We start from the raw sequence: 24,661 nt of genomic DNA on the forward strand, positions 1-24,661 counted from the left end.
TACTTAATTACTTGATCTGGAAGGACTGTTCCTATTTAATACTGTCAGAGTGAGATGCAGCTTCCAGTAAGTTTGGGAGGACATTGCCAGCCCATCTCAGCTGCTAGAATTCTCAGAGGGTTGTCAAGTAACCCAAAATGCTGTAATGTTCTGCAGATTAAGATGCCAAATGAAAAAACAGCTCTGGGGGGGGTAGATGTTTTTCTTCTCTTTTCTTTTTTAAATGAAGCAACTTTCATTGTTTTTGTGGCCCTTAATTAGTACCCTAATTCCAGTGTTCTCAGAACACTTCCAAGCCTGCTCATTTCTCCCTGGAGCAGGACTGACATAACCAGCCCAAGAAATAGCAGGGAGTTCAAGCACTCCAAGTTCTTTAATCTTTCTTTAGTTTAAACAGAGTGGCTTTATCAGAAGGATAAAGCTGGATCCTTGTATCCCTGAATAGCTGAAAGGCTTTAGGACAATATCAACAGTGTAAAACGAATCCCAGCTTCACTTTAAGCACAGCAGCCTTTACCATAGCTCTTTAGCTAGTCTCTTTTCAGACATCATTCTTACGGTTATTACTGAGCTGTGCCACAAGCAGCAGAACCTGTGAGCTAAGATAGAGTTACTGTGAGGGGAAGAGCAAGGGTGGAGCAGCTATGTGTGTTGCTTTGTCGTTTATGTCTTCTGCGCACACAGCTACCGCTGTTTCTTGTCAGCTATAGGAAAGCTCCCAAGTAAGCAGCCTGTAGCTAAGCAATAAGCTGGCAGGCCCCATTTTTTAAGAAGGAGCTGATTGATATTATTAATGGAATATTGTCAGATGGAACAGGCTGCTCCACAGCTATAAGCTACGCCCTTAGGGAGTTGGTGCCTGATTTCTCAGTGATCTCAGCCCAGAAAAATGCCACCTACCATCCTCCCCCTGCAGCCCGAGTCCTCCCTGAGGGAAGAGAAAGAAAGCACCCTCAGATCAGACATCAGGAAACTCACTTCCTGGGCTGCTATCCAAGCTCTGACATTACTACCCCTTAAAACAGCGTGCAGCATAGCATAACATGTTTCTGTTTCTCCGCAGATGATGGTGCAGAGCTGTGATGTGAGGACTTTCACTTATGTACCGTTTTAAGTTAGTATTTTGGAAAGCCACAGCCTCGGGCTTTTTCTAGCTCACTAATCATTCTCTTACCTCCTTTATTCTTTGATTACCCATTTGCTTGCACACTTCTTTTGCAGATATACAAATAAAAAGAGATTCACGAGTTTGATTACAAATTTGCATTCTATTTACAGGAAATAAACATACTTTTAAAAAGCACACAGCTGATGAGTAAGACTATTTTAAACACAGCCTACGCAAAAGGAAACAAAACCTAAATACTTCAAGTCTCACATTGTTCAAAAACCTCTTTGGGAAGCTAAACACTCATCATCCGAGGTGCAATGCTCATAGACATCAGTTCTTGGAAGAGGAGTTTGCAGGCGTAGGGCATTCGAACCAAAGATATCTGGGAAGAGATTGCAAAAGAGTTGTGATTGATTGATTGATTGATAAGCACTCCTAAAGCAACAAATAATTACACAGCTAACTTGTCAAGTTTTGGGGCTCAAAACTGGATCTGAATGATTCTATCAAACTCAAAGAGGGTACATTTAGGTTGGATATAAGGAAAAAGTCTTTTACACTGAGGGTAGTGAGGTGAGGCACTGGCACAGGTTGCTCAGAGAGGTGGTAGATGCCCCATCCCTGGAGACATTAAAAGCCAGGCTGGATGGGGCTCTGAGCAACCTGATGTAGCTATCCCTGTTGCAGGGGAGCTGAACCAGATGGCCTTTACAGCTCCCTTCCAACTCTACGGACTCCACGATTCTGAATCATGCATGAAAGCATTTAAGGAGGACTGCTTAAAGACAACAATAAAGCAAGAGGGAAGCAGAGACAGTCTGTAGAGCCTACAAAACAGCTGTCCAGAATTAACTTTTTCAACAGGAAAATAAAAATAGCAGCCAGGGGATCTGATCTTCAATAAAGGTAATTTAAACAGGGGTACATTTGCACAGCAAAGCATGTAATTCCTATGCAGTAACTGCAGGTAAGATTTCCAGCACACATCCCTACAAGCAGCCCCAACATGAGCTGCAGCAGTCAGTTCCCAGCACACCAAACCTATTTAAAGCGATTCTTTTTATCTCTGCTGCCAATCTGCCTTGACGCAGCTCTGTAGCTACGCACACACTATAGAACAAACAGTATAAATAATAATTACTGTACAAAAAAAAAGCACATGCTATAAATAGTCAGGACCAAAAAGTGCTACACAAAAGACCTCCCCAGGGAGGCGTAAAGTATCCTTGTGGGGACAACCTCAGTTCTAAATTCCTCCAATCCAGAGCTTAACTCTTTAATATTCTAAAAATAAGCTCTCCAACTGTTCACTTTTCAAACCTTTCCACTGTGAAACAGTTGAGCAGCATTTCCTTCCAAGTGATGGGCCAGCACTCTAACAGGAAACATCCAAACCGACTAGGACACTATAAACACTTCAGTAAGTAGTTACGAAGCTTCTAAGCAATTGTTCTCATGTTTCTCTAAACATTTTCATTTCAATGTAACTTCTCCCTCCTCCTGTTCACCGGAGTCGTGTTTCCTCTGAGTCACCGGGTGGTGAATCCCACACTTACGTACCTGTGTTTTATTTCGGCATCCCCGGCATTCGTATGTGTGAGTCCTCGTGTTTGCAATGGCCATGATTCCGCAGAGGTTACATACGTGGACTTGGTACGGGTCTGATGCCTCAAACAGCCTCTCTCTCAAGAACTGGGCCGCTCCGTGGGCAATCTGACAGTCTCGTTCCATTTCTCCAAAGCGAAGGCCACCATCGCTAGGGACAAAAAACAAAAAAGCCTCTTTGAGTTCTCTGGCACGAATCATCAGTGCTTGTTGCTACAACAAGTAACCTGACAGAGACAGAACAGCAGTATTCCAAGGCAGGAGTAAATCTGAGCATTCATTTTCCTCTGCTGCTGCAGGCACATGGCTCAATATCTGTAAAGCAGCTATCAGACACCAGACAGGTACAGCACAACTGTATAGCAGAGTGGTGCCAACATTAAATCATAGAATCATAGAATTACCCAGGTTGGAAAAGACCTTGAAGTTCATCAAGTCCAACCGCAGCCTAACCATAGTACCCTAACTAACAACCCTCTGCTAAATCATATCCCTGAGCACCACATCCAAATGGCTCTAAAACACATCCAGGGATGGCAATTCAACCACCTCCCCGGGGGCCCTATTCCAGTACTTAACTACCCTTTCATCCTCTGCTCCTCCTTGCTGGGTGGACACAAGGACAATCACTTACGCAGTACTATGATGGGTAAAACAGACCCAACTTGGCAAAAATTTATTTTTAAAACCAGAGAAAGATAACAAGAAACTACAATAAAAATGAAAACAGTTTCTTCCCTCCTATCCCTTCTTCTCTGGCACAACATCACTCTGTTGCTTCTGGACTATTCTTTATACCTCCTCCTCCTCTACAAGTAAAACACTTGGTTTCTGCTGCTCCTTCCCCCTCACACAGTTCCAACATGCACCTTCCCAACAGACCTCTGTTCTCCACTGGCTGCTGTAGCATACGTGCTTTCCATGGGGCACAGTCCTTCTGGAACAGACTGCTCCAGCAGCCACAGTTCCTGACAGACTACACACTCCAGTGTGGGCTTCACTCCATAGAAAAAGCGGCTAACTTGGCAGCTAAAGACTCCAAAGGGAAGGCTGCATAGAAAATAATAAACATCCTTACCGAGATCTACCTTCCATGGGTTGTCTGTTAAGTATCTGGATGGGCCCTCTTGCACGAGAATGGATTTTGTCATCTACCATGTGCTTCAGCCTCTGATAATATGTAGGACCAATGAAGATCTGTGATGTGATTTTTCGCCCAGTGAAGCCATTGTACAGGACCTAAAGCAGTCAATGCAATCACTGAACCATAAGCCTTACTGTCTGCCAAACATATTAAATATACAACGAATTTATATTTTGGTTGTACCTCATTTCCTCTTAAATGATAGCCGTAATCTGATAGAAGATTGGAAATCTTCTGCACGTTGACAGCATCATTAAATGGTGTAGCATCACCAATTTCTCCCTTGTTTGCCGACACCTACAGAGATAAGACTTGCAAAAGCTTGTCGGATTTCTCAGCATCAAGCAATACATTTCAAATAATATTAGCTTTTAATGTCAGAACTTGAGATTCCCCTCCCACGACAGGGCTGTATCTTCATTCGTTACCAGTTACAGAATCTAGCTGAGGTTTTCAAAACTGGACAGCATCAATGATTTTCTACTCCTTTTTCTAGGTGACAGGACGCATTTGGAATAAAAGCAACAGATGATTTGCTGGACAGAATTTACAAGACTGTAGGTCCTCCAAGAATCTTTTCTATTTGCCATTAAGTAAATGGAGGACAATCTTCTTTTTCCTTTATAAACTGCATTAGCACTTAGCACTTATGTATATGTAATGCTTGCTTGTGTATATTTACTAAAAAAATAAAAAACATATATATTAACTCATATCCCTTAAACATGCAGCATAAAACATTCTTCTTACCTTCCCCTGAAGACATTCAATCAAGTGACCAATGGTCATACGGGAAGGGATGGCGTGGGGGTTGATGATGATATCTGGTGTGATGCCTTCACAGGTGAAGGGCATATCCTAGAGCACCAAAACAAGCAGTCAGTACTTCCCAGCACACCAGCTTTAAGAAAAGCAGTCCATCGATTCTAACTGTATCTTTAAAGTATTTCAAGGGCCCTGAGATCATAGAATCTCAGGGTTGGAAAGGACCCCACAAGATCAAGTCTAACCATCCTCCCATTACCATTGCTACCACAAGCCACTAAACCATACCTTATAGCTCCTCATCCAGTCTCCTTTTGAACACTGCCAGGGACAGCAATTCCACCACCTCCCTGGGCAGCCATTCCAGAGCCTGACCACTCTCTGAGAGAAAAACTTTTTCCTTATATCTAGTCTAAACCGCTGGTAGAACTTGCAGTCATTTCCTCAGGTCCTTTTTGTTGCCCGGGAGAAGAGGCCAAGTCCCTCCTCATCACAGCCTCCCTTCAGGAAGTTGTAGAGTGCAATGAGGTCTCCCCTGAGCCTCCACTTCTCCAGGCTAAACAATCCCAGCTCCCTCAGCCACCCCTCATAAGACTTGTGCTCCAGACCCTTCACCAATTTCACTGCCCTCCTCTGGGCACGTTCCAGGGCCTCAATGCCTTTCTCGTAGTGAGGGGCCCAAAACTAAACACAACACTCAAGATGTGGCCTCACCAGTGCTGAGTACAGGGGGATAATTACCCCTCTGTTCTTACTGGTCACATAATTTCTGATACAGGCCAGGATGGCATGGGCCCTCTTGGCCACCTGGGCACACTGTCAGCTCACGTGCAGCTGAGCATCAACCAACATACATCACTGTAAGGAACAGTAGCATCCCTTTCTGAACTCATTTTGGTTTCAATGCTAAAAACACAGAGAAGATGAAATGATAAAGAAATCACTACCTCTTGCCTGTACTGGATACCACAGGTTCCTTTCTGACCATGCCTGCTGGCAAATTTATCTCCTATTTGAGGGATTCTTACAGACCGTACCTGTGAACCATAGGAAAACATTACATGGGTAAACTACATACAGAAAAAAGTGGTTAAGAAGAAAACACATACGAGTTGGTGCTCACCCTGATCTTGCAGAACTTGTATCCTTCCTGGTTAAGGGTTACCATGACCTGATCTACAATACCAGTCTCACTAGTACGCAGAAAAGTGCTACAGTCTCTCTTTGTGAAGCGCCTGTTGGTGCTTTCCAGTTCATCTTCATTTTCTGGCAGAGTTACTGTTTTGCCAATGATGACATCGTCCCCAGACACACGTACCCCAGGTGCAATCAAACCATCATCATCAAGTTTGTCATAGATGGCATGTCTCATACCTTGGGGGAGAGAAAAAGTTAAAAATAGATCCCCAGGCTTTTCAGCATAAAGACTTGTAACCAACAGACTCAGTCTCCATACCCTGCTTTATCTTACCTTGGCAAGTCTCACGGGTAGGCTTCTCAAAAACTTCCTCTTGGTCATATCCTTTTTTGGACTCTTGCTCTTTGTAGGAGCGATAGAACACGGATCTGAAACAAAGATAGATATATTTGTTGTGACACCAGCATCATCTTCCTTCATCCGTACATGCCAATTTCATTTAAAGCACCATTTTGCCAAGTATTAAAGCCACTATCACCGATGAAAAGCAAAACAGTTCGCATACCACACAACTTTTCCTTTAAAATCCACAAACGAACACTATAGTTTCAGATGGCACTGATGGTCACTGTTTAGACAATGCCAAAATACCTATAAGTAGCACCCTTTATTCTGAACTGGGGAGATGTTCCCATCTACAAAGCAGTTATTACTCCGAAGGCTGACTCCTATCTTAGAATCAGAATCACCTGAGTTGGAAAGGACCTTTAAAGGTCATCTGGTCCGACTCCCCTACAATGAACAGGAACACCTACAGCTACCATCAGGGTGCTCAGAGCCCTTGATCTTCATCAAATCAATATCCTATTACTTTTCTACTTAACTCCGCCATTTTGCAAGCACTTCTGCCATCTCGCAATGCTGAGTTTCAGTGGAAATCTTTCCATTTATATAGACTTCTCTCTGGGCCTTTGGATATTTTTGCTGTGCTGCTAACACAGCAAAGCCACAACATTTAAAAACAGTATCATCCACATATAATTGCTCCCATGAATGCAGGAGATTCCATACAAGTTTCACATGAACCACAGAAATCTAAGAGTCTCGTATTCACTCTACATTAGCAGGTAGCAGGTGCAAGACACTTAGCATACGCTTTTTAGGTTCAGAAGATGAATAAAAGCAGAGATCTGTTGACCAATTAAGGTTATACAGCTAAGCAGTCATCTAAAATCAGTTACATCAGCCATCAGTTGTCTCAACAGCAGTTCCTAATAAGGAAAGGCACATGCCAATCCTCACTGGTAGCAATTGCCGTGCTACTGAATACACCATTTTCTTACAAAGCTACAATATTGTCATTAAGGAATTAGTGTAACTGGCAACTCACATGACAAAAATACTCAGAACATGTTTTCATTTAACCAGCATAAACAGAACAGATAACACAGAAAACAAGACCAAAAGGGAAGAGCCAGGAATGCAGTGTGGGAAGTCAAGCAACACTAAAGATGAACCATTACTGGCTGAGTTTTGTTAAGACACACATTGACCATTCTCGTTGTGAAGCTCCCTCCACTCCCATTTTTAAGGATACCTTCCAGTGTAAGACAAACTTTCCTTCAGCCTCTGGACAACTCACTACAGCACTTATTTCAATTCTCAAACAGTTCAAAAATGTGAGAAATCTCACCTGAAAAAGCCTCTGTCGACAGCAGAACGGTTCATGATGACAGAATCTTCCTGGTTATAGCCTGTATATGACGCAATGGCTACGATTGAATTGATACCTGTAATACATTGAATGAATACTTTGAAAACATGGGTACATATCAAACAAGCATTACTTACAACTAAAATAAGCCTGCCTCTTCACAGTGAAGCTGTTCAACCCTTTTCTAAGATATAACCTCCACAGCTCATGTGGAAAGGCCATGCTGTATCAGTAAATGCAACTCTGGGTACAAAGAGAGATTAAGTTTATCAACTCAGGAGTGACCTCATGTGGAGAACTTACACAGGAAACACATCCTTTCCAGTGTCCATTTTAGCCAACTATGTGGAAAAGGAGTTCTAGCTGCAACACTAGGAACACTGTAGACTAAGCATCAAGCTGTAAGTTAACATTTAACCAGTAGTTCCTTTTAAAATTACATAAATTTGCTAAGTATTTAGGTATTATGCACAGATTTATAACAGTTTAAACAGTATTCTTTTTGTTTAATAAACATGAACTGACAATGTACCTGCTGGTAACTCTCTAAATCGCAAGTACTCCATGGAGCGCGTTGTTACAAGGGGCTTCTGAGGATAATACAGAACATGGGCCAGCGTGTCCATACGAACATGGAAGTTTGTAATGTAGACTCCCATTGCCTGTTTACCCATAGCAGACTGGTATGTGTTCCTAGGAGACTAGAGAGAGAAGGGAAGACAGCAATACATATTTATAAATGCACATATGGGTCTTATAACACATACACCTGTGGGTTTCCTACCAACCTTATAAGCAGGGTGGTAGAAGCGATGCACTGACCTGGTTGTGATCGGGGAAAGGAATAATAGATGCACACACTCCCAGGATCATGGATGGGTGAATCTCACAGTGGGTATATGTTGAACAATACGCAACACCCTTCTCCTGCAAGTCATCTGGAGTCATGGCCAGCATCACAGTCTCTTCTTCCAGTGTATCGATGTACTCCACTACACCACTGGCCACAAGGTCCTGCCAACTAACAATCAATATTTGAAGTACTCAGCACACACATAAAATGGATCACTTCAAGACCCAAGAACAAGGATTTCTCTGCCTTATTAATACTACAGCTGCATTAGTTGTATCAAAAGTTGCCACACAGCAAAAGCATCTTTGCGCTGCTCAAAGCTTTGAACATTTTCTCCTTCAATTTAAGGGAACTTATAGCTTCCCAGCTGGAAAATTAGATCCTCAGTTACATCTCAGAAACGCCTCTCACCTGTAGTTGTTATACTCTCGTTCCTTCAGTTGGTCAATATGCCTTTTCTTCAACAACAACTTCTGCTTTTCCACAATTAGAAGAGGTCGGCAAATTCTGCCTGCATCAGTATAGATGCGGATTTCTCGCTCACGAATATCCCTAATCATCGAGACCTGCAAAAGAAAGCAAAGTCTCAGCCTGGAATCAGAACCACAGAAAACAAAATAGGATAACAAAATTTCCAAAAGCAAAGGATATTTAGAGTCTTCAAAGCATTCCCAATACGCTGCCTTCCCTCATCTCCAAAGATCCCCAAAGTCTTGAAGTTGTACCTCTGACACAATGATATCCATCTGACGACGGAGCTTCCTTAGGGTATTCATAAGCTGCTCTGGGTCTTTGTGTATTCCTACCCAGCAGCCGTTGACAAAAATCTTGGTAGCACTAGGAAGAGGGGAAAAAATAAAACATAAAACCCTGAAGTGCTGCACAGGTAATAAAAGCCTTATATCTGTTTAAGTTATTTTGTTTGTACATACTCTGCGATTGCTGCTGGAGATATTTCTTCCAGGTTTTCCATACTCCACTCTTCCAAGAATTCCAAGATCGGGGATGGCTGAGACCCCACAGAAATGTAGGCCATCAGGGCTAAGTTCTTCACAAGTCCTACTGCATGGCCCTAGGAGAAACATAAGATTATTCTGCATTTTCAAACCAAAAGATCCCCTGATCTTCCAAACCAAGACCAGAGAGCTTTGTTTCAAGCCCTCAAGGAACTGTACACAAAATATACTATTTCATGTATCTTAGTTCTACCACTCAAAGTTAGGTATAAAGCTAAGTGTTCATGCCAGTACTTTAAGTGCCATGACCATCACCACATAACCACTAAGGTTGGAATGGCGACTAAAATCATCTAGTCCAGCCACAAAATGACCACCAGTTAAAAGCAGTTTGGCAAATATAAGTAGTGATGAAAATAGTACGTTCATTACCTCTGGAGTCTCAGCTGGGCAAACCATTCCCCACAGTGTATTGTGCAGCTGCCTGGGCTTTGCTAGCTTTCCATCTCTACCAATTGGAGAATTCAGGCGTCTCAGATGGGAAAGTGTTGATGCAAAAGTCAGGCGGTTTAACACCTGAATGTAACAAGAAACTCAGTTAGGCAAAGCTTCCTATCTGTGGCATTCTTACAGGTATCACGATACATTAGAACAAAGCACCAGCAGCCTCCAGAAATGATGTATTTGAGAAGAACTAAAATTGTACCTGAGATACACCTGCTCTGGCCTGATGAGCTTTCTTCTGATCACCCCAGTTTCCAGTGGCCAATGAATATTTCAAACCATCAGAAATAATTCTCGTTTTAATTGCCAGCTCCAAGTTGAAATCCTTCCCTCTGTCAATAAACTTTTGTGCGTATATTCTCACTTCCTTCAGCAAATTCTTAAACATTCTGGAGAAGATGTCAAGAAATAAGATTAAACAGTACTGTTAACTCAACATTGGATGGGGAAAAAAATAGTCACCAGTCTTCTTAGCAGAACAAAGTGATTTGTAATGAAGGGAAAAGGAGAAAAACAAAAAAGCAAGCACCAAACTAATCTGCTCGTGAACACGCAGAATACATGCTTCAAAACAAGCTGAAACAAAGCCATGACCAGATATAAGCTGAGGTACCCAAGTCTGCCTATCAGCCTCAATATAATTCAGGTTTATTTAGAAGCCCAGAACTGGCAATGACTCTTCCATTAATTATCTCTAAAGAATATATTATATATTTACCCTCTGAAGAGAAAAGCCAGCAGTGGCCCAGCAAGATCCAGCCTTTTGTTGCCATAATGATCTCTGTCATCAAGCTCCCTTCGGCCCAGTGCAGCCAACAACAATCTATGAACCATATACCTAAGGAAATAAATTCATATTTTAAACCATCAGCATTCACAGTAAAGAACACATACCTTCATTACATACATTAGTGAACTGTTTCCTAAAGGTCGCCCATTTTAGATTAAATTAAAACTTCAGTACTTATGTCCTTAGAGCTGATAACACACTAAAATTCAAGATAACTGAAACAAAGTTAGTATTTACATCATGATGGCAATGCATCTCCTGCTACATGTCTGCCCTGGGCAGTAGTACAGTCTTTTTAAGCTTGAGAGACTGTGAGGGATTAAACTGGTTGTTTAATCATCATTTGCATTTTCTCAGCTAGGAAAACAGACAAACACCCTAATATTTATCACCGAGTATCCAGAAGACTGAGGTTAAAAACAAGCTCCTATTCGCTTTTCCAAACACACGCATTGAATCTGCATTCAGTGACCAACTGCAGATGGGACAGCAAACTTGAGAATATACCAACCTACCCTAGGAAATAGGCCTTCTTGGTTTCACAGAAGTCACTGACACCAACGTGTGGAAGCATTTCTTTCTGCAGGACTTCTTTAGCATACTTGATTCTCTTTTCCTTGGTGACACCTGGCTTTGCACCTCTTGACCCAATGAAGTTCAGAGCAACATTTTGCTCCTGAATGACAAAGGCTTCATCCAGAGAAGGCTTAACCTATTGAACAAATTACAGCAAAAGCTTATGGTGCCCACTGAAGTAGAAAATATGCAGTAGCTTGCTAACAATTCTTTTCAGGAACTACGAATTACTGCTTTCTGGCTTTACTATAGCAGCTCTTTCAAAACACAACAGAGCATGTGGGAAGCACACAAAAATTAGTTCAGGCTTCACACAATAGTTCTCATTCAAATATTTACTAGGACTATTGCTGATTCAGACATAAACAGAGACTTGGCTTAGTTAAAGTCAAGGGCAGCAGCAGAAGAACCTACCCCTCCAAGCATTCACTAGCTCTTTACAATTTCCATTGTGATTTGTTCACTTAAAACACTCACTGGAATAGGTGAAGCAAGAAGTTTTTCAGGCTTCTAATAGAAAACAAATTAAACTGAAGAATCAATGAACACTGACATACAATATTATACAAAAATACTGACTAATACAAGAGTAGCCACACCTGGACATTAATCACATAATGTTCAGTTAATAAACAAGTTATTTAACATATTACCATTTCCATCATTTCTGGATCTTCAAAATCATAAATGATGTGCTCTAAAATGTCCCTGTCAGACACAAACCCTAGTGCACGGAAGACGATTATGATTGGCACTTCTTGTTTGATATATGGCAACGTTGCTACAATGCGCTGACCAATAGCACTCTTCTTCGCACCCTAAAAAGACAGGGGATAATATACATTAGTCTAAAATGATTTTGCCTTTAAATAAAACTCTCTCTGAACTTGGATGATGCGCTACAAATGCATTTTTCAAGCACTACAGGAAAACAGGACTTCTCAGTAGATTATGAAGCTATTCTGATACTTTATGCAAGTGATTATTTCTTTAAAACTATTTCCAACCTCTTGCATGTTCTTCCTTATACAGTAAAGTATAAACAACATGAATAAAGTAAACAACATGAAGACACAAGACAGGATCAAAATCTCTAAAAACAACCTTCAATACAAGTCCCAGCAAGGGGATTATTATTGCTTAGACATACCTGCCCACCTCTGGCCAGCATGCTAACCCATATAGTACTTGTTGGTCGAGAGGAATTTTCCAGACAAGATCTACATTCTCCCGTGTAGGCATATTTGGAATCTTTCTTTGCAAACACATATACTGTGTTTGTGGCCATTTTTTCTTGAGCGATCAGAACCTGTGTAAAGTCAAGAACATAAAAGGACAACTGATAGTAACAAGCACAGGGTTTCTTTATAGAATCATAGCATCATGTAATAGCTTGGGTTGGAAAGGGCCTTAAAGATTTCTAGTTCTACGTGCAGGGTTGCCACTCACCGACTAAGTCAGGCACCAGCTCAGGTTGCCCATGGCCTCATTCAGCCTGATCTTGAGTGCCTCCAGGGATGGGGCACCCACAGCCTCTCTGGACAGCTGTGTCAGCGTCTCACTGCCCTCTCAGTAAAGAATTTCTCCTAACATCTAACCTAAATCTCCTCTCTTAGTTTAAAGCCATTCCCCCTTGCCCTATTCCTAGGAGACCAAGTAAAAAGCCTGTCTCTCTCCTGATTATAAGCTGTTCACAGCATGAAGTCAATTTGCCAAGCTCAGTTGGACTAGACTCTGCGTTTTCAAAGCACGGCATTAAGCAAAACTTAATGGCTTGTTAATACAAAACAACCGAAATAAAAAGACTCAGAGAACATTTCTCTGAGAAGCACTCACCACATCTGCCAGGCATGCTGAGAAACCTCTGTTAGTTTTAGCCACAATACTGATAAAGGAAGCATGTCATTATCTGTTTCCAAGGTCAATGAACTAACCATGCAAATGAATTCCACTGCCAGCTCTGATAGTAAAAGCTACATTTTTGTTTCTCCTCCAAGGACAAACACTAGTTTTCCTTCTGCTGTATTTTTCCAGGTGTCAAGCAACAAAAAGCTGTCAGTTTCATCACTGAGGCACAAGCATGTGGAGAGGATATGCCCTGCTAAAGCTGAATAAGGAGCAACAGAGGAAAGAAAGGAACAGGATAAGCCTATCCTTGTTATAAAACATCTATACAGCTGTGAACAGCCCAGAGACTGCAAGGGAAGAAATACTTTCCTCCGACACATGATCATGTTTTTGAGTGCGTGATGCTCTGCCATATAGGAACAAAATTACATCTAGGAGAAGAAAAGGTGGTTCACAAAGTTCTAGCAAAGGACTAAGTTAATCTTTCTCCAAGATTAGGACTGCCTGCAGAAATTAAAATGTTTGTCTTCCTGGCAAAAGAATTGGAAATTAGTAACAGGATTTCCAGTGCCTGTAAAGACAACTATGTGAAATACCATCCCTTACCTTTTCTGATCCATTAATGATAAAATAGCCACCCGGATCCAGAGGGCATTCATTCAGTTCACAAAGATCACGGTCAGTTAAGCCATTTAACAAACAGTACGTTGATCGTAACATTATAGGAATTTTTCCTATAAAAGTTTTCTGATGTTGTGTCTGTAGCTGATCTTCCCCTTCTTTAATAACTGTTTTAGTTATATCCACGTACAAGGGGGCTGAATACCTACAGAAGAAACAAAAAAGACAAATATTGATCATTATTATCAAATCATTGGGATTTAACAATTAGAAATTGTAATAAGAGCAGTAATGATTACATTGTCAAAATGACTAAATAACAAAAAGACTAGCAGTTAATAGCATAGAGACAGTCCTTCCTTGTGTTTTAACCATCACAAAGATGTTTCTTACGTCAGATTTCTCAGCCTGGCCTCATTGGGCATCATAGGTGACGGTGCTCCATCTCTTTCCCAATGCGTAGGTTTGGAGAGATAGATTTGTTCAAACTTCAGGAGATACCTGGGCTGGAAAACAAGCAGACATTTATCTGCAATGGCCAAACCATTCTTCTTCAAGAGCAGCCCTTGAGCTTAATACCCAACGCTGCTGCATGTCCTCACACTCAGGGTGTAGAAACAATCCCTATTCTGTTGGCTAGCTGAGCAAATCATAGAATCAATCCTCAGAGTTGGAAAGGACATTTAAAGGCCATCTAGTCCAACTCTCCTGCAATGGGCAGGGACAGCACAGCTATATCAAGCTGCCCAGGGCCTGATACAATCTTGCCTTGAAAATCTCGGCCACATCTCTGGGCAACCTGTTCCAGTGCCAAACATTCAAGAACCTTCAATAACTTCTAGACACCTCATTAAAGGAAAAAGAAACACACAGAGGTAACTGAAAAGTCAAAACCATTGGTAAGAGTTAAGGTACCCATAATAGGGTATAAGGTACCCAAATAACGTTGTCTTCCTGTAAAACAGCTAATTAACTCACAGAATCACAGAATGACCCGGGTTGGAAGGGACCTCAAGGATCATGTAGTTCCAACCCCCCTGCCTGGCAGGGCCACCAAACATACACCTTTACTAGATCAGGTTGCCCAGGGCCCCGTCCAACCTGGTCTTGAACACCTCCAAGGACGGGGCATCCACAACCTCCCTGGGCAGCCTGTTCCAGGGCCTAACCACTCTCCTAGTGAAGAACTTCCCCCTAACATCCAACCTAAATCTTCCCTCTTTTAACTTAAAACCATTTCCCCACGTCCTGCTATTGTCAGCCCTTTCAAAGAGTTTACTCCCCTCCTGGGAGTAAGTTCCCTTCAGGTATTGAAAGGCTGCAATGAGGTCAAAATCTATGAAGTCAGTCAACTCAGAATCTACTAAGTCAGAGTGAGTACATTAATAAACAGCATTTGCCCAGTATATATATATTTATTGCTGACATAGCTTTAGATAAAACTGATTAAGCATAAGATAAAGAGGCAAATTTACTCCAACACAAACAATGAGACAACTGACACCTTAAAAAGGTGCGAGTCCGTATTCCCACTGCAATGAGAGTTTAGAGCTGCTGTCCCCAAAGCATTCCTTCACCAACTAAAATCCAAGGGTATAGAAACATAAGCCAGTCACTCGACCGGCACATGAACAAGTTGAAAGACCCACTGCCTTGAAAGCCTTTCTTTTGAGTTCCTGTTTCACACTGTGACTGCTTGCAGAACAGAAACTAACCCAAACAAAGAACAGTAGTGCTGCCACCCCACCATCTAGAAGCCAGCTGTGAATATCTATAACTAAAGCAAAACTTGAGCTCCATGCAGTTATCTAACTGTATCCGAGCCATTAGGACTACTGTAGTACAACACCAAAGCTCTAGCACAGCTAGCTCTCAATTCTCACCCAAAAAAACACCTTTCTCCTTGATTTGCAGCAGTAGCTGTGTGAAATAACTTTCACAGGTTCTCATGTAAGCACGTAGAACACACATTTACTGTGATTCCCATCTCTCAGCACGGCTGTAAAAACACTTTAGTGTGCTATAAAACATACTGCCCTAGCTGCCCTCAAAATGCAAAGCTGAACATGGAAGGAGGGAGAAACAAGTCACCTTGGATTAGTCCAATCATACTCAGTCTCCTTAATTAAATCCTGCATTCTCCCATTAGACAAGAGATTGCCAACAAGTAAAACTGAAGGAAAAACCAAGTTTTCTTTTTCTCATATCTAGGCCATACTCTTAAAACTTTAATTGGATAAATAAGAGCAAGAAACCTATCCTCAAGTCAAATACTATGTCTTGGGCAAAGTTAAACACATAATATGCTGGAGATCCACACTTAACTGCATACAGCTCATACAGCATCTGCAGAACTGCACAGCTAGGGAATATAGATATAATATACACAGAGCAACAGAGGAAATATTAAGAGGAATTACAAACATTTATGAGTGTTCATCTACCCAAGAATGAGCCCTATGACAAACTCAGGAACTAAAAGAAATCTGTTACTCTCTCTAAACAATGCATGCACGCACAAAAAATGGAAAGGAACAGTCAAAACATAACAGATTTGACTCTCAGAACTCCTTTAAAGCTCAAAAGGGAAGCAGAAACCTTGAGTAACTGGATCATCACTATTGACATACACAGAACCGCACCATATGGGAGACACCACAGTGAACAGCAGAAGCACCACAACCAATGCAGAACATGTACTGTACCCTCACACACTTCGTAAGCCCTCACAAAGACCTTAGATAATGTGGAACATGGTACCAATGGAAGATGATAAGTAAGGGCACTATTAGAAAACCCAGACCTAACAAAAGCCTTTTTAGTCTTAAGCTTTTTCTGCCATAATAAAGCTACCAAGAACCAAAAATCCCAGCAAAGCACGGCTTTATTATGGCTAGCTTGCTTGCTCCACTAAATCCCTGTCGATGAGGCCTGCTCCCATCCTCAGCAGTTGCACAGTTGCCTTATAGAATCCAAGCAGTTTACACTTCCATCCTTAGCTGTGTCCTAACTCAGATGTACTTCAGTCTCTCCAGACACAGACCGAATGAAACCCACCTACTCAAGGTACCTCCTGCTTATTTTGCTTATGAAACCCCTTTGCCTCCACTTACCGGTTCTTCCACTTCTCCTGTGGCATGCTGGGCTTCTGCCTGTAAATCAATCGGTGGAGCATCTTCAACAATTCTCTGCACAGACATCTGAATAAACTCATCAAAAGAATCCAGCTGTTGCCTGACTAAACCTTTTTCATCAAAATAGGAGCTAAAGAAAGAAAAAAACAAAACACATTAACAAGATATCTTAATTTAAGTGATGTATTTTGTCAGCAAGCTTAAGGTAAATTCATTACAAAATCTTGAAAAGCTCTGAAATACAGTAGAAAATACTTTTTGCCCGAGGCACGGGTTGTGTACACAGATGCTCAGAAATGTTAAACTCAACTCTCATTGGTGTTTGAAGGCAGACTGCAAAGTGACAGACCTGCTGCCACCTCCTGGCTGAGCCGTGTATACACTCTATCTTAAATTCCTCTAGCTTTTGTGTGGCCCAGACACAACCCAACACCACAACCCAGTCATGAAACCAAAGCCAACATTCCAAGCCCTGCACTCTCATTGTTAACAGGATAACCTGAAGACATGGGCTGTGTGCCACACACAGCCCTGAAGGCACCTGGAGATCTCACGCTACCTTGGCTTTGCTGTTCTCTATCCCCACTGCACATAGAAAAAGGCTCCTGTTCAAAAGAAAAACACTTTTTGCTTACAATGTGCACTTCTTAACAGCATGAGGAGCCACAGGGCCTGGCTGTTGGTGTTATGCTGGGAAAACTAGTCCAGCCTCCTACCCATCCCCACCAATCATGTCCCTCAGCACCACATCTCCAGTGAGTGACTACACCACCTCCCTGAGCAGCTTGTGCCAGTGCATCAGAATCATATAAACGTTTGAGTTGGAAGGGACCCTTAAAGGTCAGACAGTCCAACTCTCCTAAAAGAAACAAGGACACCTATGGTGCTCAGAGCCCCCTGAATGACTTCAGGGACAGGACTTCCACCACTTCCCTAGGCAACTTGTTTTGGTGCCTCATCGCTCTTACTGTAATAGTACATACAGCTGGCTTTCTCGGCTGCCAAGGCACACTGCTGCCTCAAGTCCATCTTGCCATCCACCTGCTCCCAGCTGGTACTGGTAGCGGATGTTGCCACAACCCAGGTGCAAGACCTTGTACCTTGTTTTTGTTGGACCTCACGAGGTTCATCAACCAGCTGCCCTATGTCTGTAAGCCCTGATAACCCAAACAAGGGCACCTCCGCTCCCTAAAAGCCGAACCACGCGGCCCGGCCTAGTCGCAAAGCCCGAGGCCTCCGTGCACCCGTCCCACCAGCAGCAGCACAACGAGAGCATCACCTGATGACGATCCAGCACGCCTCCTGCCACAGGTCGGGGGTGATCTCGTCGTCGTCCTCATCATATTGCATATCTACGGGGGAAGAGGGAGCGGATCAGGCCAAGGCCGCCACTACGGGGCCGCCCATAGAAGCGGGGGAGCGGCCCGGCGGGAGGCGGCCGGCGCGGCCTCACTCACCTTCGTCCGCGTCGTACATGGCGGCAGCGAGGAGGGAGCCGCGACCGGCCGGGACGGGAGAGAAAGAAGCCGAGAATCCGGCACCGAGCGCCCGCCGAGCGGCTGCCACAGGAAGGAGGGCGGCGGGAACGGGGAGCAGCGCACATGCGCGGGGCTAGGCCTCGCCCTGCCCCTTCCTGCGGGCTGCTCACGCTGCCCGTCATGCTGCAGCTGGGCCGGGCGCTGCTGGGCCGGCTGCGGCCAGCACGGCCATGGGCGGCGAGGCGATGGAAGGCGTTGGGCGGCGAGGAGGAGCGCTTCGTATTCCTCGAGTATGAGCCGGAGCCAGAGCCACCATCACCACCAACACCACTGCCACCACCACCGGCACCACCCGCCGCTTCGCCGACGGGCAGAGCTGCCGCACGGAGGCGGGCGGGCAGGGAGCGGCTGCTGGGGGAGGCCGACCCGTCCGTGCCGCCGAGCGGAGTGAGCTGCTCGGGCTGCGGGGCCGAGCTGCAGTGCCGCGATACCACGGCGCCGGGCTTCGTGCCGGCAGACAAGTACCGCAGCCTGTGCTCGGGGCCGGGCGGAGCGGCCGGGCTGCGCGATGCCGTGTGCCAGCGGTGCTGGGTGATGGCGCACGGCGGCCGCTTAGTGCGGCTGGAGCTGCCGGCCGAGCAGCACCGCGCCGTGCTGAGCGACGCGCTCCGCAGCCCGCCGCGGCACGGCAGGGGCCCGCTGCTGCTCTACACGCTGGATGTGTTGGAGCTGCCCGACCCCGTGTTACCGCAGCTGCCCGCGCTGCTCAGCCCCGACGTGCCCGCAGCGGGGCTGCTGGTGGTGGGCAACAAGGTGGATCTGCTGCCGGCCGACTCCCCCGGGCACCTGGGGCGGCTGCGGCAGAGAGTGACGGCCGCCTGTCTGCAGGCCGGCATCGCCCGGGAGCAATTAGTGGATGTCCGGCTGGTGAGTGCCAAGACGGGCTTCGGGATGGAGGGGCTGGTCAGCCGGCTGCAGCGCTCCTGGAAGTGCGCCGGAGATGTCTACCTGCTGGGGGCCACCAACTCGGGCAAGTCGACGCTCTTCAATGCCCTGCTGCAATCCGACTACTGCAAGTCACGAGCTCCCGACGTGGTTAGTAGGGCCACCGTCTCATCCTGGCCAGGTGAGGGGCACTACCAGCATCCCCATATCGCACTCGGGCGCTAAGGTCACAAGGCTTTGCTGCTAAAGTGTCTGATCGACCTCCCTAAAATCAGCTCAGATGACCCACGACTGTACCAGCATCAGCATGATTTTAATTAGTGAGAGTGTCTGAGAAGCCTTTCAACAAGAGAGCAGGTACCAAGTGGATGGTAACACACTCCAGCCACTCTGCCTAGGAGGGAGACTTAAGCAGAGCAGGTGTTGATGCTTAGTTCCACCTCCAGCTTTGTTAGATGGCTCCAAGTACTTTTTTATTCATGTACCTCAGAGCTTAAATATGAGTCTGGATATCCAGGTATCCCAGAGGTCTGGATGTGTCACCCTTTTTGCTTTCTCCTTCTTCTTCTTCCAGGAACAACACTGAACTTGTTGAAATTTCCAATTATCAATCCTACGTGCGACAGGATATTCAGGAGGCAGGAGAGGCTGAAAGAAGAGGCACAAAAAACAGAAGATCAGCTAAGCGATGAGGAAAAAAAGCACCTGAATCGCCTTAAAAAGCAAGGTTACTTAGTGGGTGAGTATTGTCTGTGTAAAACGTGATGGAACGTCCCAATGGAAATGCTGCATTACACAAAGGATTGTTAACCTCTTAATTTTCTGATGAATACATCTGGTTTTGGCAAGCAATTTCTACCCACTGTAAGAACTCAGTGAGAAATATGCTGTCTGTATATGGTCCTTGCTGAGGTTTTGGGGCTTAAGGAGTGCTAAGCAGGAATTATAGAAGGGATCTGTTGGCATCTTGGCTTTTAAACATGCACGTGACATTTTTATCACATTTCTATCATAGTTGTGCATCCCTATTAATCAAGGGAAGGGAGAGGTGTCCAACTGGAGGAAATGCAGGTTAATAAATGAATGAACAGGAAACCTTTCATTTCAATCCAGGAAGAGTTGGAAGAACATTTAAACGTCGGGAGAGCTCTGTGATTGATTTTGACCCTGACATGCTGTCGTACAGCATAGATGAAGATCCATGCCATATCCCTAAGAAGAATGAGGAAAGACAAGAGTTCACATACAATGAAGTGAAGGATGCTCGCTGGTGTTTTGATACTCCAGGGATTGTAAAGGAAAACTGTGTAGGTACTCTGTGGCATTGTGCTTCAGGAGGTCAAAGTCCATCGTGTTTCTGCTGTTGTGTTTCTGAATGGTGCATGCTGTGATCTTTGTGAAGGAACTGTGTGTCAACCCACTTTCTAATGAAGTACAATACTGTTAAAACAAGTTCATATCAGTATCACCCAGAGAAATCTGTGCTTCTTTAGCTCTGCCACCCTACTGAAAAAGGTGGAGCTTAGGAGGATAAACTAGTATTGTGTGACCAAACCAAAGCTTTGGGAAAGACCTGAAGCATTCTCATGAAGCCAGAAGGATCTGCAGTGTTAATAGCTAATAACAGTTAACAGCCTACTTCAGTGTTTCAGTAGAGCAGTGATGCTGAAGCCGGTGCTTATATAGTGCATATGTCCTAAAATGTCATATTGTGGGTTTTTTTCCATCACACTGATATCTTTGTGGAGCCACAGGTCATCTTTTGGGAGAAATTAAAAGATACTAGGAGATAGAAAACCAGCAGTGGTGTCAGAACTTTCCTAGTAGATGCCTGCCAGATCATCTCCAACCCACTTTGTGTCAGTTTGCCCTCTAATAACTACTTAGTGTCTGATGTGAAGGTAGCCAGGGGCTTAGAGCTCTTACTGGAGACAGAGCGTGATCTTCCTTCTTCTGAAGTTGAATAATCACAGAAAACAGTGTGTCCTGACTGCACAATTTATGTTTCAGGTTTTGAATCTCCTGACAGAGAAAGAAGTAAAGCAGGTTTTGCCAACACAAGCCATCATTCCACGGACCTTCATTCTCAAGCCAGGAATGGTCTTGTTTTTAGCAGCTTTAGGACGCGTAGACTACTTACAGGTAGGAAAAAACAGGATTGCAGCAGCTTCATCTTCTGGTATAGGACCAAACAATAAAAGATAGTCCAGGTAGCTTCTCCACCTCCCTTCGCTGCAGCTTTCAAGATAAGTTTGTTAATAAAGCACCACATAAAGTAAAAATGCCTTGGGATGGAGAGTGGTGATACTTGTTACCAGTGTGCAGCATTTATAATATAAAACCATCAGTGCTTTTAAATGCCAATAAACGTTTTCGCCTTGAAGGGCTTCCCATGACATGCAGAGGCAAGGACGCCAGTAAAAGACAAAATTTCAACATACAGCAAGGAAATGGAGCAAGAGAGAGCAGTTAGAGGTTACTTTTCTGTTAGCATGAACAACACGTGCTTTGTTTTGTTTCAGGGAGAAAAACCTGCCTGGTTTTCTGTTGTGGCTTCTAGGATGTTGCCAGTCCACGTCGCTACCTTGAGCAGTGCAGATGCCATGTATGAGAAGCATGCTGGGCAAGAGTTCTTTAAGGTAAGAGAAGTATGTGCAAGCTGTCCTTGTCTTGGCTGCAACCTTGCACACATTGAGCATACATACAAGTGCTGTAACCCACAGTAAGGAGGCTGGCTTGGGCCAACAGCTGGCCTATGTAGCAGATGCTCCATCTTTGCTCACTCCTGAGCTGTGGGCTTCATTGGGCTGGGTTGTTCTGGATGTGATCCCAGTTCTGCTCTTTGCAAGTCTGAAGTAGCTTCTGTAAGGAAATTCAAACCAGCTCTTACTTAGATAATAAAAGTTTAATTTCTCTGTTCCTGCTTGTGCATTGCTCTTCAGTTTAACATAAAGAGTACTGAAGCATCTCTTAGCTGTTAAATCTTTTATTGTTTTGACATTAGGTTCCAATGGGTGGGAAAGAGCGAATGAAAGAGTTCCCCCCACTTGTCCCTCAGGACATTACACTGAAAGGAACTGGTACTGCTGAGGCAGTCGCAGATATCAAACTTTCCTCTGCAGGTAATTTAATGTTTCTTTGTGTGAGAACCCTTGTTTTCATATGAGCAACTCTTCCTACTGACTGTTTCTTTGCTCTGCAGGCTGGGTGGCGGTGACAGCTCATGCAGAAGAGGAACTGTTGCTCCGAGCCTATACACCCAGAGGCACCACAGTGGTGGTACGGGAGCCTCCCCTTTTACCATATATCAGTAGCATCAGAGGGGCCCGGATCCCAGGTACTGCTGCCTACAGAACCAAAAAGCCTCCTTCCCTCGTAGAAAACCTGAAAGCTGTGCGGAACAGATAGCACTCACCATCGTCTGAGCGAGATAGGATTCAGAACCTTGATGCTTGCTGACATTCAGGAGATCTTAGACTCATCTAAAAGGCAGACAGGCACAGTTTCAAGGGAGGTCCATGTGAGGTAAATCTGATGTAGGGCACCACAAGTCTGATACAACTACTGAGCTGCAGCTAGTTCAGGTGAGCTGGATGGCTTGTACCTTGTTCTGGGAGGTGAAGTGGTTTTTTTTCCCTGGGATCAGGCAGTGTCAGGGAGCAACCCTCATTATCATTTTCCTCTTGAAATGCAGCATGGAAGCTCAGCTGCCTGCCCTTGGCTGACTTTGCTGCTCAGAGAGTAGGTATTTTCTAGCAGACGTGCTCTCACAGGTCAGAAACCATCACCTGGTTCTTGGAGCCTTTATGTTGTTTCTAAAGCAGAAGGAGGTGGAGGGTGGGGAAGAGGAGCAGGGAATTCTCTGGTGTGGGCATGACACTCCCAGGAGCTTGTGGTAATTAAACGTTATTGACCAAAAATCAGGTCCCCTCAGTATCTGGGGCATTGCCCTACTTCTGCACACAGGAAAAAAGAATTAAAGAAAAGCAGATTTGCTCAGATGCCTGATAACTCTCTGCTTTGATTTGGTTCCTTTGGCTTGTGTAAAAGTTTCTAAAACTGAGGATGTACAATTAAACAAAGCTTTTCAAGACTCCTTTGTCTTCTTTAGAAATCACCAGCAAAGCTGGCCACAGTGTTTCCATTAAGCGTTATGGGAGAAGACAGTAGAAGCCTGCTTCTACCAGCATCTTGTCTTTAGTGAGGGTTATACTCACCAGACCTGGAGAAGAGGACATAGAAATGGTCACAACTGTACCAGCAAAACTGGGCATCAAGAAGAGGGTCTAGACATGGCCTGTACAAACAAGCTTGACAAGTAAAAACAGGCATCTCCTACAGCATTCCTCTAATGCTGTAAGTCTGGAAAAGACATAGTATAAAAGACAAACAATACCAAATGCAGAAAGAGTAACTGGAAGGCCTTGCTCTGTGACAGCACTGGGCCCCAGCCCAGGCGTTGGCCATGAAAAACTGCAGGTGAGCTTTGTTCTGTGTAGCAGGTCCCCTGATTTATGGAAACAGCCTTTTTCACAAAGACCAGTAGCCAGTGCTGGAATTGTATCCAGGAGAAAAGGCCTTCTGCCTGAAATGGGATGGGAAGGACATGCGTGCCCTCCCATGATGTGTCCTTTAGTGTTCTCCAAGATGTGCAAGTGGGGCAGCTGGGCCAGCACAAGGGCTGGAGTTGCATGGGTGTTTTAAGTGCTTTTGGAAAGCTTATTGTGTATCTACTGACTCCACTCCTCAGGCCATAAGAGCAGGCAGCTAGCAACAGCCACAGCTAGGAACAAAAATATGTGCTCCGGACAGATGTCAAACCTCAGCAACCTTAATGTGGAAGCAATTAGTGCCTTGATGAAAACACAGAAATACCTTTTATGAGTTCTGAGGGCTGAATTATAACAGGAGCTGAGGACCTGCTCTGAAGTGCTTCTCAAAGTTGGTGTCTATTTGATACTTCTGCCGGACAGCCTGAAAGGCAAGACATTTTTTAACATCTGTAGAGAAGAGCTCATTTAATCTCAAACCACGTTTGCTTTTGGCTCCTCTATTGAGGTGGAAAGACAGGACTGGGAAGGTTGAGTCTCCTGGGAAGGTCTGACCTTCATGGCTCAGTGTGCACAGGCTGGGTGCAATTATGTAGAGCACTGCACTGAGCTGTGAGCCTAAATGGACCACGAGTTTCAAATACCTGTTTCCTATACACCCAAGCAGATGGTACACTGAAAGCATGTGCTCCTCACATCTCCACTTCAAAGTGGCTCTCTGCAGTTTCACTCTCTGATTTCCTGTTTAAGGCTGCAGGTATCTGTGCCTGCACTCACGGTGCACACACCTCTGGAGGTGGTCCCAGCTGCCTGGTAACCCATCCAGAGCATTGCTCTTGTCCTTGCAAGTCAACAAATACCCCACAAACAATACAAAAGCAACTAGGCACAAAGCAGAACTCAGCATGAAGTAGCACATTTGCAACCTG

At 44.3% G+C, this 24,661-nt stretch overlaps 3 protein-coding genes across 6 annotated transcripts in view; 2 read left to right on the forward strand and 1 right to left on the reverse strand.

The window, feature by feature from the left end:
• The window catches only part of IGFBP7 (insulin like growth factor binding protein 7), a 79,999-nt gene extending 75,415 nt beyond the window's left edge, over positions 1-4,584 (forward strand). For 3 of the 4 annotated variants that reach the window (XM_085546801.1, XM_085546802.1, XM_015861576.3), the window contains one exon: positions 1,064-1,303. In XM_085546801.1, coding sequence (XP_085402927.1) covers positions 1,064-1,083 — 20 coding nt within the window. In that variant the 3' untranslated portion in view covers positions 1,084-1,303. Of the gene's footprint in view, positions 1-1,063; positions 1,304-4,356 lie in introns of those variants that run through there. The other variant, XM_015861577.3, reaches the window with a different exon arrangement.
• On the reverse strand, positions 1,249-18,346 carry POLR2B (RNA polymerase II subunit B). The gene is made up of 25 exons (XM_015861567.3): positions 18,217-18,346; positions 18,039-18,111; positions 16,739-16,889; positions 14,019-14,131; positions 13,611-13,830; positions 12,307-12,465; positions 11,810-11,974; positions 11,096-11,292; positions 10,509-10,628; positions 9,993-10,179; positions 9,719-9,862; positions 9,263-9,402; positions 9,056-9,167; positions 8,742-8,896; positions 8,300-8,498; positions 8,010-8,178; positions 7,457-7,553; positions 6,097-6,191; positions 5,749-5,999; positions 5,573-5,662; positions 4,611-4,718; positions 4,044-4,157; positions 3,795-3,955; positions 2,672-2,867; positions 1,249-1,493 (listed from the first exon to the last, which is right to left on the reverse strand). The coding sequence occupies exons 1-25, from the start codon at positions 18,233-18,235 to the stop codon at positions 1,404-1,406; spliced, it is 3,525 nt and encodes a 1,174-aa protein (XP_015717053.1). The 5' UTR covers positions 18,236-18,346; the 3' UTR covers positions 1,249-1,403.
• A 38-nt stretch (positions 18,347-18,384) lies between these two features.
• NOA1 (nitric oxide associated 1) lies at positions 18,385-23,275 on the forward strand. The gene is made up of 7 exons (XM_015861572.3): positions 18,385-19,363; positions 19,757-19,921; positions 20,296-20,489; positions 21,193-21,324; positions 21,705-21,821; positions 22,187-22,304; positions 22,385-23,275. The coding sequence occupies exons 1-7, from the start codon at positions 18,418-18,420 to the stop codon at positions 22,588-22,590; spliced, it is 1,878 nt and encodes a 625-aa protein (XP_015717058.2). The 5' UTR covers positions 18,385-18,417; the 3' UTR covers positions 22,591-23,275.
• The last annotated feature ends 1,386 nt before the right edge of the window (positions 23,276-24,661 follow it).

Source organism: Coturnix japonica, chromosome 4 (genome assembly GCF_054131305.1).
Source record: "Coturnix japonica strain WE chromosome 4, WE-NBRP24, whole genome shotgun sequence".
Lineage (NCBI taxonomy): Eukaryota > Metazoa > Chordata > Aves > Galliformes > Phasianidae > Coturnix > Coturnix japonica.

Coding starts and splice junctions, on each gene's coding strand:
- POLR2B (XM_015861567.3), bottom strand. Junction 6,000..6,096: donor TACCCGTGAGACTTGCCAAG/GTAAGATAAAGC, acceptor CTCTCCCCCAAG/GTATGAGACATGCCATCTAT. Junction 1,494..2,671: donor GATGCCGAAATAAAACACAG/GTACGTAAGTGT, acceptor ATCTCTTCCCAG/ATATCTTTGGTTCGAATGCC.
- NOA1 (XM_015861572.3), top strand. CDS start 18,418: ATGCTGCAGCTGGGCCGGGCGCTGCTGGGCCGGCTGCGGCCAGCACGG. Junction 19,922..20,295: donor AAAGCAAGGTTACTTAGTGG/GTGAGTATTGTC, acceptor ATTTCAATCCAG/GAAGAGTTGGAAGAACATTT. Junction 22,305..22,384: donor TATCAAACTTTCCTCTGCAG/GTAATTTAATGT, acceptor TTTGCTCTGCAG/GCTGGGTGGCGGTGACAGCT.